The 14,471-nt window shown below is 42.9% G+C and overlaps 1 protein-coding gene across 1 annotated transcript in view; it reads right to left on the reverse strand.

Annotated features, from left to right (window-relative positions):
• The window catches only part of nav3 (neuron navigator 3), a 120,121-nt gene that overhangs the window by 36,254 nt on the left and 69,396 nt on the right, over nt 1-14,471 (reverse strand). The window contains exons 9-15 of the mRNA XM_071538188.1: nt 12,501-12,926; nt 10,956-10,997; nt 8,205-8,362; nt 6,673-6,867; nt 5,927-5,979; nt 3,749-3,772; nt 1,975-2,052 (exon numbers count right to left, since the gene is read on the reverse strand). Coding sequence (XP_071394289.1) covers nt 1,975-2,052; nt 3,749-3,772; nt 5,927-5,979; nt 6,673-6,867; nt 8,205-8,362; nt 10,956-10,997; nt 12,501-12,926 — 976 coding nt within the window. The remainder of the gene's footprint in view (nt 1-1,974; nt 2,053-3,748; nt 3,773-5,926; nt 5,980-6,672; nt 6,868-8,204; nt 8,363-10,955; nt 10,998-12,500; nt 12,927-14,471) is intronic.

The following is a 14,471-nucleotide window of genomic DNA, read 5'->3' on the forward strand; positions in this document are numbered from 1 at the left end:
ACTTGACTTGCTGTTCTACATTTAGACTTGAGACTTGACTTGAGACTTGAGACTGACTTGGGACTCGAGCAAAGTTGACTTGGTCACACCTCTGGTTGCATCCGACTGTTGACCCTGTGCGTTGCTCGTGTTTCACTTGTGTGAATCTGACAACAATCCTGCTACCGACCTTTGAAAGCAGGCAGGTATCAGATACATCAGAAGTTGTATTAGTACTCTTTTTGTCAATGTAAGCTGTTAATAAACTGCGGTCAAAGTTACGACTGTAAAGCAGCAGCACTGCAACTGCATTCCTACATTTTCACTAGACTGTAAAGCCCAAGCCCAGTTTCTGCCATCTTTATGTTGTCCCAGACAAAATTTTAACATCAGGGACAAATTCTTTTCAGCAGGCTCCCAGCTTTGATTTCAGGTGTATCCAGTGGGGCTTTGGTTGGAACTGGATGAAAGCGTCCACACTGTACATACAGTAGTGTACACTCTGGAAATCAAACCTTTATCTTCAAACGCACTACAGCTTTGAGACAGATCAGACTTGACGCACTCTTTGGGTGTCACCTTGTCTGTTTTCATTTGCATTACAAACACCTGATGGCACTAGGAACAACAGTTACTGTGACTTTCAAGGCTTCTTTCAAAGACTCCTAGGTGGCTTTACACACCTAGACACAAACACACACACACACTGTGTTTGTGTGTGAATCAAGGCTCCACATGTTTATATCAAGGTTACAGATTAAAGTAAAAATCCACCCTAAAACACTGTAACACTGTTAAAAACTTGCATTTCTGGGTTCGTTTTGTTGTTTGCTTGGTGTATTTTTGGATAACCGGCCAATCGTAGACGAGGAGACAGACAATGAGATATTCCTAGCAGCTACAGTGGAGTTTGATGTGAGAAAATGTTTCAGGATGTAAAACCTCAGCGGTAAACGTCAGGTTTTGGTGTCAGTCCCTCAGAATCAAAGAGCGAGGGCTTCCAATCCATCGTAGAAGAGGAGAGAGACCAATTTCTCCACCCACAGGAGCAGGAGAGAGACCAGAATGCAATGCAGCAGAGAGACAGGCTGGGGTTTGAGCAAAGTGGCGCAAATCTCACTTTTCCTCAACCGGAAAAACTGTCGTCCCGCTATCTCTGCTGCTCCCTCCACCTACACATAAAACCAACATCTAATACCATACGCCGGGTCGAGTCGATGCTCTCTCCAGGATTAGCCCTCTAGTCGTTTCACGCAGACAAACCGTAAAACCGGGAAGATGTTCGACTTCTCTCTGTGTTGTCTCTTCCGCGCGTCAAAGTTTGTCTGCAGTTTAGCCTTTCAGTTTCACTTCTGCAGAACTTTGTGATCAAAGCGTCGGACCGCGGCGAAGACCCGGTCTGCCTCCACGCTTGATCAGGCCCTCGCCGTTCGGGGAGGGGGGGGGGGGGGAGCCAGACGCCCCGAGTCTGTCGATCTGTCTGCGTCTCAAAGACAGCTCCGTCTGGGGGTTGGAGGTCTCTCTCTCTCTCTCTCTCTCTCTCTCTGTCTCTTTCACCCACGCATGGCGCACTCGAGTCTACATTCACTTATTCTCATCTCCCGCTTTTCTTTTCTCCTTCTCCTCTATCCGTCTTTGATTCTCTCTGCTCGGTTGAATTTGCAAGATGCTCGTGTTCTCGTTGAAACCCCATCGGGCGAGACAATAGCAAAGAGACAATCCCCGCTGTACGGCAGGCAGAAAAACATCCCGTCTAAGGGCAAACACACAGTCACACACACACACACACACAGCCTAAATCAAACAAGCAAACACATAAACACACTCACTCCAGCTCCAGACACTGAGAGAAAGGGAATTAGTGGGTGTCTTACAGATTTATACTCCTTCAAGGGCTTCGAAAGGCAACGCTCCCAATAAAAGCTTTCTGACAGCAGGTTATCATGCAAATGAGGCGGCTGTTTTGACGGCGTCTTTTGAAGTAAACAAACTCACGTTGGCAGACAGCTGGGACGTCAGAGTCGCGACCTTCTCCTGAGAGGCGTCCAGCTCCCGACGCAGCTTTCTGATTTGCTGTTTTTTTTGGGGGGAAAGGAATTACAGAAGAAGAACGCATGTTAAAAGAAAAAAAAAAACGAAGAATCTACAGAACTGATTGTAATGCAAAAGGGCGTTAAGATTAAAACTCCCCTTGTGGTAACATTGATGTACAAGCTGTGCAGTTTACTGTGTAATACTGTGTAAAAACACTGGGGTGAAGTGCGAACATAAAATGTGGGGGAATTACCGTGGAATTTAGCACTGTTTGGCCCTTGATTGAAAAGAGAAGGATAAACATTAACACTATGTTGCCTGCCTCCACCAAACAGCATGAGCGGATGGAGACAGTAGCTATCACACGCCAGCACAACACGCTTCTCTCATGGTTAGATATTTGGCAACAAAGCAAAACATACTATGATAGCTGATGTAGTCCCGACCTGGGTCAAATAATATTTGGAAATAACTGGTATGGTTTGATTTATCCTAGTTTAGGTGCCAGATGTGTCAGTTTACCAAACAGGACAATACAATGAGTGCCAAGTAGGGCTTGATCGATATCGTGATATGAGACTAGATATCGTCTTAGATTTTGGATATCGTAATATTGTGATATGGCATAAGTGTTGTCTTTTCCTGGTTTTAAAGGCTGCATTACAGTAAAGTGATGTCATTTTCTGAACTTACCAGACTGTTCTAGCTGTTCTATTCTTTGCCTTTACCCACTTAGTCATTATATCCACATTACTGATGATTATTTATCAAAAATCTCATTGAAAGCACCAATAGTCATCCCTACAATATTGTCGCAATATCGATATCGAGTTATTTGGTCAAAAATATTGTGATATTTGATTTTCTCCATATCGCCCAGCCCTAGTGCCAGGAAGTATTTGGAAATTAATGTCATGTACTTGTCATCTGAACAGTCCTAATGCGCTAAACTCCACCCATCTGGCACTCCAGTGAAGGTTAAAACAAACACTACCATGTATTTACCATTACTCTTTGGCCCAGGCTCGGACACATTAGTGTATAAAGCAAGAAAAAAAAGGTGCAGAGAGCAGGATGGAAACCCAAACATAAAACTCAGGAATCAAAGAAGAATCAGTGATAAACTGAACAGGATTGTTGAATGAAACCAACATAAAGGGATGGAGAGCAGGACATGCATTCATTTTGTATAGTGTAAGTTTGTGTAATGAGGAAATGTGCTATGTAGTAGAGATAATTTCAGAATGATTGTTCATAAGAAGCAATGCAGCATAGGGTTAAACTGCTTCAACATGGACTCTGATGCCATTTTACCTCCTGGCAATTTAGTTGTGTTTGTGTAGTTTTTTTGGTTCATTAATAAGAGGCCAACTGACTTTAGACTGAGCTGAACGGATATCACTGTTTGCTTTGATTGACAGACATTGATAGACTCTCTCTCAATGCAGATGCAGTGCAACAGAAAAACACACACACACACACACTTACAGACAGACAAACACACAGAAAAACAATATTCAATAGTTTCGGCTGAAGCATGCTCGTGACCAGGAGGTCGTCGGTTTGAATCCCACAACAGCTACCAAACTTTAAATCAGGTGCTGAAGAGAAGCATGCATGCTCAGTCAACCTTCCTTTAATAAATAAAGGTAAAAAAAATACATATATACACAGAGAAACTTAAATACATACAGACAGGCAGAATAAACGTTATGCATCAGAAAAGCGTTCTTACCTCAGAGTGAGCCTTCTCCTCTGTCTGCAGGGCAGAAACAACATGAGACAGTAAGTCCTGTGTGCTGTAGTTTCTAATTAACACATTGTATTACAAACATTTCTCTAGAGAATTTAATCACTGTCATTTACAGTCACTGCCAGGTTGCTGCTAAATTAGTTTGTTTTGCTTCTTACTGTGCTTGTGTGTTTTATCACAGTGAAACTTCAATCCTGTTATATGTTAAAATTAACAGACATCTTTAATGTGTGGGGTCAAATGGGAAGAAAGAAAATATGTGTAAAACTTTTATATTTTCTCTGGTTTTATGAGGCTATTGTAACACCGCTGTATACAAAGTGTGCACAGGACCCTTACATTTTATGTTTACCAGTTTTCCCCATGAAATTAGGAAAAGTCATTGAGTACTAAGCTGATAAAATAATGTTAATCATATTTTTAGAGATGTTAAATGTTGAATGGGGTTAAATTGACCCCCAACATAATTGGAGGGTTAAACTAAACTAAACTAAACTAACTTACACTCACACTTAAACTAAACAGGTTATACTATTGATACGCAGAGGCTTGCTAACACACTTGTTCCCCACTTGATTACATGTAAACAAAGAGTTTTTAGATTGCTGTTGAACTAAACCATTACATTTTTTAGTCTGTCTGTTGATGATGTTACAGGTTGACATTTACGTTAAGTTGTTTGCTGTTGACTTTTCGCTGGGAAGAGGAAACCAACTTTTGTGTTTGATAATTATTCACATTATCATCATCTATGGCCTTTGATCAATATTTCATACATTTTCTTTGGAGTTATTGTTGTTTGAGGAAAGCTAATAGGCTATGTACCTCTGTGACAATGGATTTAATAATTAATGTTTGTTGGTTTCAGGCTGATGGATCTTTCCTGTAATACATCCTCTTATCAAATGAAGGTGAACCGTCGACAGTTCAGCCAAATAACTTTTAAAAATGAATTAGAATACATGAAAAGAGTTCTCATGCCAAAGATGAGAAGAAATTAAGAAAAGGCAAACAGGGTTCAGAATAAGAACCAAACACACATTTCAATTAAAATTAGATTAAAGCGCCGCAAGATATCACCGGCAGTGAGGCGGATAAAATCAGACAGAAATTAACACAAAATAAACAAAATGAATTCGACCCAAGGGAAAACTCTGTAAACAAAACTCTCCCCCGTCATTCAAACTGAACTTCACTCGATTCTTCCCCCGAAAATGAATCTGCTGCCTCGCTGCATGTGGCGGCTGGAGCGCTGCCTGGGCTAGAGAAACCCAACACATGTCCTGAGTCCTGCTGGCCAAAAGCACCCAACTATGGAAATGTATTTATTTTTTGTCCTTACAAAACAAGGAGGGAGCGTGCACAAGACTTACAGAGGGAGATTTAATGCTAAACCGCATTAGTAGAAATGCCAAAACTCTATATATTTACCCAATTTATATATATAAAATTAAGGATGATTTCAGCCGCAAAGATGTTAGTCTTTTATAAGCAAGTCTTAGGTTGGCAAATCATTTCAATTGTATTTCAAAATTAGTTATACATTTGCGATAGCAATCAATGTCCAAGAGACTGTTTTCATACAGTAAATATTTCATTTTGGGGCAAATATCTTCAAGGAGTCTTCTTTTAAAAGTCAAATGAATCAAACAGCAGCAGGGAGAAAGGGATCAGGACAGTAACCTGATCCCTTCAATCATCTTTATTTGGAGCTCTGAAACATGTAGGCCTATAAAGCTGATTGAAGGGATCAAGTTGCCGTCCTGAACTTTTTTTGCCCCTTTGCTAATAGCTTCAGATCCCTGGACTGAGCGTCCCCTTCAGAAAAAAACCCCCATGTTTTTACTGTAAGGCAAATAAATCGACTTAATTCACAGTGTAAGTTGGAAACATCACACCAAGCAGACACGCTTCAACACGTAGATCCATCTAGACTCCAGTGTGAGACTGGAAGGAAGCATGAGTGAATACATGATGCAGAAGATTAGACTGGGAAGCCGTCACTGTAACTAGGGATGGGACGATCTATCGAAATAAACATAGCGCAATAATAATAATCTAACAGTGGTGTCTGACCCTTGACCTTTCATCCTACAGTGCTACTGTTTCTGCAAGCCTTGCCTGAGGCTGCAGTGGAGGAAAAGACAACCAGCAACTTACCGCAGAGTAAAGTGAAGATGTACTGGAGACCAGGGACAACGAAGAGCCATGGACTGTAAGGAGAGGACAGTGATGGGGAGGAATGAGTGACAAATTACCAAGTCAAGTCCATGTCATTAAAGTCAAGTCTCAAGTCTAAATGTAGAACAGCAAGTCAAGTCAGAACAAATCAAGAGTCCAGTATCAATTTAATATCTTAAAGAAAACTAAATATCTAGGACTTTTCAATGAAATATGGTTTTAATAGGATAAAAACTTGGTAAGAGCATCATGAGTTTGATTTCTATAATCAGTTTCAACTTCAATAAATTCAATCATTCCATACAAATTCAGAAAACAGAATTTAAATTCAGTCGTCTGCTGGAACAAATCTCATCACTTTCAATCTGAGTCATTTACACAAACACAAGATCTCAAGTCAAGACTTTAGAAACCTTTTCAAGTCCTCAAAGTACAAGTCAGAGTCAAGTCCCAAGTCACCAGAACCCAAGTCAGAGTCAAGTCTCAAGTCTTCTCTTCATGCATCAAGTCAAGTCTCAAGCAATTCAAACTGACAAGGTGACGAGTCCAAGTCATGTGACTCAAGACCCCGACTCTGCCAAGACTTGTAGTACTGTATTGTAATACTTGTCACCAGAAGTTCATTCATTTCCTACAGAGCTGAGCGACCGGGGACACTCAGCTGATGTGTATGTGTGCGTGTGTGTGTGTGTGTGTGTGTGTGTGTGTGTGTGTGTGCGTCCCACCCTCGTCAGTGCTGTCCCTGAAGGAGCCGGAGCGGCTGATGGCCCGTGGGCGATCCTCCAGTGAGGTGGCGCTGCCGCCCAGCGGGTGGCCCTCGCCGTACAGGTCGAAGGAGTCCTGGGCCGGGATGCTGTTGGAGCGGCTCATGCTGGTGCCACCTGGTGGCAGGTTGTACTGGCTGATGTTAGTGGGGCTCACTGGAGGGGGACAAAACACACACAATGACACGGATTAGTTTGTACACACTACCAGTCAGAAGTCTGGACCCACCTGATTGAATGTACTCTGTTTTTTCATCATTCTCTTAAAGCCATTTTGATCTAAAGGCTTCTGCCTCAATGCTAGAAATTAGTTTCTTAGACCAGTGATTCTCAACCTTTTTCATATCGACAACCCCTAATTTAGTCCACATTAGGGCCACGGACTCCCATTCAATGAGATTCTGTCACTCAAACCCAAATCTGAGACTATTTTTATTGTTAGATATGATTTTGTCCTGAACTCCATGACTATCTGTATTGTAGGTAGAGAGATAACAGAGAAAGTATGATCAAAACAGTCATTCTTCCACATTCTCTAATTGTGTTAACTTCTTATAAATGAAATAATGGTGAAGTTTAACAATTCATCAATTTACTGGGGACCCCCTGGAACCCCCTCAAGGACCCCTGGTGGTCCCCGGACCCCACGTTGAGAACCACTGTCTTAGACAAACATAAATAGTGAAGTTGATCCTATGTATGAATTTCTTTCCAAAGCCTTTTGCCTTTCCATCAAGGCAAAGGGCGGCTACTTTGAAGAATCTCAAATATAAGATAGTTTTGATTTGTTTAACACTCTTTTGGTCACTGCATAATTACATTTGTATTATTTCATATCTGTGATGTCTTTACTATTATTCTAATATGTGGGAAAGAAAAATGTGGTGTGTCAAACTTTTCACTGGTAGTATAGGCTATGTATTAGTATGTACTGTATATGACAGTATGTAAAGCCCTTTGAGACATGCTTGTAATAAAGGGCTATATAAATAAACATGACTAGACTGATTAGTGTTCTTTGGTTATTTATGATATCTTCTGACTCAGTATCACCTATATCATTTGTTCCTATGTATGTGTTAAATATGTCAGTGATCAGTCATCCATGTAGGTCCGTTCTCAGTGTACTGTAGAGCAGTGGTTCTCAACGTGGGGTCCGGGGACCACCAGGGGTCCTTGAGGGCATCCCAGGGGGTCCCCAGCAAATTGATGAATCGTTAAACTTCATTATTTAATTTACAAGAACCTAGGAGACTGACTATTTTGATCATAGTTTCACTGTTATCTCTTTCCCTACAATACAGATAGTCATGGAGCTCTGGACAAAATCATATCTAACAATAAAAATATGATATCAGATTTTGGTAAGAGGGACAAAATCGCATCAAATGGGGGTCTGTGTCCCTAATGTGAACTAAATTAGGGGTCCTTGATATGAAAAAGGTTGAGAACCACTGCTGTAGAGGGTCAGTTCAGCGGCTCTGTGGACTCACACAGGTTGGAGTAGTGGTATTTCCCGGTGGTGGTGCAGGCGGCTCCGGGGGGAGAGAGAGGCGACTGGCTGCCGGTGTCCTGCAGCCCCCCCGTCGAGTGGGACCTCAGCCACTCCTTCCCCTCCTCGTGGGACGTCTGTCTGGAGGACGGAGGATACCTGAAACCCGGAGAGTACGGTTACAAACAGCCGACAGTTAAGTCACTAGGGCTGCAACTAACGATTATTTTCATTGTCGATTAATCTGTTGATTATTTTCTCGATTAATCGATTAGTTGTTGGGTTAGAAAAATGTCAGAAAATGGTGAAAAATGTGGATCAGTGTTTCCCAAAGCCCAAGATGACGTCCTCAAATGTCTTGTTTTGTCCACAACCCAAAGATATTCAGTTTACTGTCATAGAGGAGGAAAGAAACCAGAAAATATTCACATTTAAGAAGCTGGAATCAGAGAATTTTGACGTATTTGTCTTAAAAAATTACTCAAACCGATTAATTGATTATCAAAATAGTTGACAACTAATCGATTAATCCATTAATCGTTGCAGCTCTATTAGTCACAGAGAGATATTTGTAACAAGGAAGTCGGTGTTTATGGAGTTTTGCGGTGATGAGATGAGTGCGGACACCGGGGTTGGGATCAATTCATGAATGAACTCATCGATTACAATTCAGCTGAGGAATTGGAATTGGAATTTCAGGAGATTTAATTTAATTCTATTCAATTCTGGGTGACATTCCAATTCCAATTCCAATTCCAAATCCAACTCAAACACTGAATTGGAATTTACCATGCATTCTCGGTTCAGTTCATGAATGGCTCCAACCTGCATGTACTGACATAAGCATGTATGTGGATGAGAAAATACATGCAGATCCACACCACACAGACACTCACTCACATGCATGCATCTCCACACACACACACACACACACACACACACACTCTTCTGTTCCAAAGCTGCCCAAACACTCGACACTGCCGCTCCTCTCCTCTCCTCCCTGCCCTGAAGTGTCTTGGCAGCAGAAGCCCCCCCCCCCCCCTTATCGCGCGTGACAAGCGGCCATATTTAATCCTCCGAGGGCGATAATTGAGTTTACGCTCATCCCCTTTTCAGAGCCGACTTCTCTTTCCGACGCCCCCATTACTAAGCTTGTCACATCTGACCTCGCTCCGGTCCCCCCAGCCCCCCCCCCACCCACCCCACACACACACACATATTCTCTCCGCCGGGGATTTGAGCGTCTCAGAGATGTGTGTTGAATTCGTGTGACACAGCAGCAGCCAGTCGTCGCCTCGGAGGAGTTAAAATGTTGAAACTGAACATCCACGCGAGACAGAAACATCCCAGGGTCATTATGTGAATATACAGCGCATACAAAACGCACATGAGCGGGACCGACTCGCTCTTCTGTGCGGCTAGATTGGGGCAATTATCCGTTTGAAACACCTCTTGTAGGAAATACAAACATCGGGGAGGGGAAAAAAAAAACGCTGACCGGTTTCAGATGTGAACAGACAGGCATAAAATCTGTGGTCGGAAAAAAATCGTTGAGAAGAAACCATTTGCTTTAAACTGCACAGTCTGTACTGTTAACGTCCAACAGGCATAAACTGTAGCATGAGGTCACTGGCATTTTAAGAGTCAGAAAGAGCTTCAGCACCAACTGCCACGTCTTCAAATCAAACGTCCACATGTTCTGAAACCAGAAAGTCCAACTCCTGTGCTTCTCACCAGCAGTACTGTACAATTGGCTAGAGAGGCCATTTGTTCCCTTGCAGAGGTTATGCCACTGTGATGAATGGATCATGGTATTTCTGTCTCTCTCCCCTCTCTTCTCTCTCTCGACTAAATTCCACATATCCATTCTACTTCCCCTGCTTTGGCAAAACAGTGCAAATGTTACAGAGAGGTTCAGGCCGTTTTAGCGAGCTGAGGAAGGATAGCTGTGGCACGGCCGCTGCATTTCTACCAGGGCAAGAGATGAGAATCGGATGAGGACACACACACACACACAGAAAAACATACAGACTGACAGACACACACACAGACATACACACTCTTGCTTGATCTGTTTGATCCTTTAAGGCTAAGTTCACACTGCAGCTGAAAGTGTCCAAATTCAAATTTTGTGACACAGATCTGAGGTATTCTAGTTGATGTGAACAGCAAAAAGCTGCATGGAGTCGCAGTTTTTCAATCCTGATCTGGACTACATGGATATGTTGGACAAAATTGGATCCCGCAGCATGCGTCTTTTGGAAAGAAACAATGGAAAGAAAGACAGCTGATTTGATTGGTATTTGTGGAGATGCCTCAATTTAGTCAAAACTTGCATTTCCGTGAAGCCAAATGTGTTGAAACAAGAGGGAGAAGTGTAGGTACAAAACGGATGTGACGTATTTTAGTATTGTTATTCTGCACGCGCGTCTTTTCAACATCACTGTCAGTTTATATTGGTATCGGATACGGGTTACATCCTAGAATTGATATGAACAGTCGTCTAAAAAAGTCAGATATGGGTTGCAGCAATTTGGAATAGAGCGTCAAGGCCTGCAGTGTGAAAGCAGCCTAAGATAATATCAGGATTTGCTCATATTTAGCGGATGTTTATGACACAGCATGCCAGACCTATTACAACATGGAAAGTACACACAGTATGAGGCTGCATGCATATGTACACATGTAGTCTATGCGAGTGAATAAAATGGCAGCAAGTGGAGAATGCGATGCGGCTGCAGATGAGTTGTACCTCAGTCCCTTTTTGGGGAGCGTGTTTCTGTCAAGAGGCATGCTGTTAAAACACAGAGGATGAGTGGATTAGATGAACTCCAGAAAACTGATGATAGAGATTTGATTTTCTTCACATTTTACAAACTTGACTTTTGACACACATACACAAACACAAAATATACAAAGATACACAAATACTCTATGTAGAAAACATTAGAGACATTAACTAATGCATCACAGTACAGGAGACACCACACATACAACACAGGCTGCATGATAAGATTAAAGTCAATTGTTTCATTTTTGAGAAATACATTTGAAATAGTAAGAAACAATAAACTGTTGCCCTGTATATACTAGTTTTCTGATGTATTGCATGTACAGTATATGGACAAATCAATGGAAACACCATAATAAAGATTTTGTTGATGGGGGTCTGCAATGATCTGGGTGTTTTTCTGGCATGGCTTTGGATCCATGAAAAATTTAGCTTCAGATTCCAATCACGAAGCTCCCATATAAACGCTTAACTGGGCTGGTGTCTGGTTAATGAGAAAGTCCTGGGATAACGGTAACATTATTATGGGCAAAATGTTCAGTTTAGTTGACACTAGTGTTTTTAGCTCCACACCAGGAATAAACCAAAAACTAAAAGCACATATTCAGAGCGTCCATGTTCACGTTAGGCTACTGAATGATAACTGGACATACTAACAACGTACTTATCACTAATATCTGATCACATATGACCGATTAGATTAATTATTTGTCCTTACCTACAGTGACAGTAGTAAGTCCAGTAGAATCCACTGGTAAACAAGGGCAATTAGTCAGAATCTGCTCTGCACTCAACGTTAACTCGCACACGCAGAATTTTAAGTTTCACTTTCGTTTTTGTAGCAGACTTTGGTGTGGCACCAAAGTCTTTTAGACCGCCCTCTAGTGGCGAAAGGCGGTATAACCGGTATGACCAGTGTTGAGGAGGTAAGCACCATGGGTGTAAAAACTGTGAAACTGTGGCATCTCTAGTGTGCAATACTGCCAATGCGCCCTGGAGCAAGTGCAGCTAAACCCTAAGCGTTTGTGTACCAACATGCTTCAAGGATGGGTACTGAAAACTACTATTCTTTAGCCAAATACTGTGATATGGCACACCGAGCAGTTACTTGCAATATGTCATTAAGATTATGTCTGTGCTTGACAAAAGAAAACTATACATACACATATAGATTTCTGTCTCAGACCACTGTGTGACCACTCACCTCAAAAGCTCCCATCACAAAAGAAATGCATCATGGGTGCGGGTGATCGCTCATGATTGTTAACAGTATGTAAAATGGCTTTGTTGCCTAGGGAATGATGAAACCTAAACCATGCCAGAAATAGCAGCTCACATCATCCCAAAATCCCTTTAATGTAACAATACTGTGAGTTGGTGATTCCATTATTTTTGTCTCTACTCTATACAGTGTGTCTCTGCCTTAGAGGAGGAGGGAGATGTATATTTTTCGTCCAATGAAACAATGAATAGGAATCTGCCGAGTCGTTTTCCCTCAGTACTCACCCCTCAGACAGGGTGGACTTGACACTGCCGGTGCGTGTCACTTTGGGCCCGTGGTGGCCCAGCGGCAGGTCAATGGACTCTGAGCTGGTGTGCAGACTGGTCATGCTTTGGCAGCTCAGCGTGTCCTTGCTGCCGGCCGAGGAGCTACAGGCGGGCCAGGGCCGAGCGTTGGAGGGCAGGGAGAGGCCGGAGGCCGGGCTGGAGGCCATCGAGTCGGTGCACAGGTCGGGGGTTTTGCCGTACAGCGGGCTGCTGCCGCCGCTCTGGCCGCCGGCGCTGCCCAGGCTCCCCGTGCCGGAGGAGGGCGAGTCCAGGCTGGCCTGCCTGGCCAGCGTGCCGTGGGGGCTGCCCAGCAGAGACGGGCACTTGCCAGAGTCGGGCGTGCCGGGGGAGCTGGCCTTGCTGCTGGCTTTGGTGCCAAACAATCTGGAGGTAGAGAGGTGATGAGCATCTGCAAGATCCGCCCATGAAAACTACTGGATAACTTATCTGAGTCTGTCTTTATCGCTGTCTGTGCACTACTGTTTTATTATGAACTTGTCTTGTTATTTTTCTTACTAGATCTTCGTTGTACCTGAGCCTGGAGAAACCACATCTCCTTTCACTGTGTAAAGTCTATATATACTTTGATGTATTTAGATTTATGCAGCTGAGATAAAGCGGAACTTGAACTTGAACTTGGATAACAAAGGACTTCAGTATGCTGTGGGGTCGACTTCATCAAACAAAGTGGATTATATCTTCTTTTTCCCACAGGCCTACACTACATATGAAGTTATACTGTATCACTGCATTACCAAGAAGCATCAAGACTCAAAGAAGCAAGGAGCAGCGCAGTAGGTTGAGAACTGTCAACAACTGTCACAACAATTACCAGTCACAAATACTTTATTATACACCAGCTTGTGACTGCAGATGAAACACTGAGCCCACTTCCCGACCAGCTAACCCCCGGCAGCAAGCCTCCACTTTCAGCCGTGAACTCGGTAATTTGCATCGACACATCTGCTTTCACAGCTTTGCCCGTTTCAACCCTGTGACTTTAAATAACCCAATCTGTTAGGCCATTCAACCCCGTTCGCCTCCCACATATGTTCAGACAGCCTGCTGCTCCGCTTGCGTCTGTCTCAGTCTGTCATCGCAATCACACAGAATTTATAGGTGACTCTCTCTCTCTCTCTCTCTCTCTCTCTCTCTCATGGTAAAAAAAAAAAAAGCTAGAAGACACGCAGATGAAACGCGTCGGCTTGACAGATCGGATGGGACGGATGTTTGGACACGCCCGGCGAACGCGCGCTTCTAATGAGTCAGGGATTGGCGTGCGGAGGAACTCTTGTCTCCTGTCTCTTCTGATCACGGCTGGCGGAGCTGGATTTGCCTGACCTGAATGAAAAGCCATCAGACCTTCATCTTCTTCAGGGTAAAGATATGTTTTCATCTGCAGTAGCTTATTTCTGCACACCGGGGGAACGATCTCTCTGTAATGGCAGCCCTTGGCTGTGCAGCCGAGTAAACTCCCTCAATCAATTTCTCTATGCTGGTGCTGAAATATGATTTATTAAGTGTCTAATATTCATTTTGTGCATTCAAACATCTCTAAAAATGATAGAGATGATGGAGTATCTTTCGGGACATGCTGAAACTTTGCCTCCAAGGATGACATCTTCAATAAACAGCCCTATCTGTTATAGGAGTCTGGGGAAGAGGAAAACACTACGGAGCAACACAAACATCAGTTCATTACTGCGACTGAAAACACCTTGAAAACGTAAGATTCTGTTCCATCTTTATAAGAAATAAGAGTGTAGATGACATCTGCTGAACCCTTTGACAGAAGGCCCAAACCTCTCATTGCACCTCAAGGAATATCCTTTGTCATATTTGCTATCCTGTAAAATCAATCACTTATCGGTAATAATCAGAGGACTGATAAAATGTGTGATGAAATGCTTGATTCACTTAAAAACACAA

This window comes from Centroberyx affinis, unplaced genomic scaffold (assembly GCF_046629955.1).
Source record: "Centroberyx affinis isolate AG114_WGS23_722 - 3 ecotype Tasmania unplaced genomic scaffold, CSIRO-AGI_Caff_v1 ptg003220l_1, whole genome shotgun sequence".
Lineage (NCBI taxonomy): Eukaryota > Metazoa > Chordata > Actinopteri > Beryciformes > Berycidae > Centroberyx > Centroberyx affinis.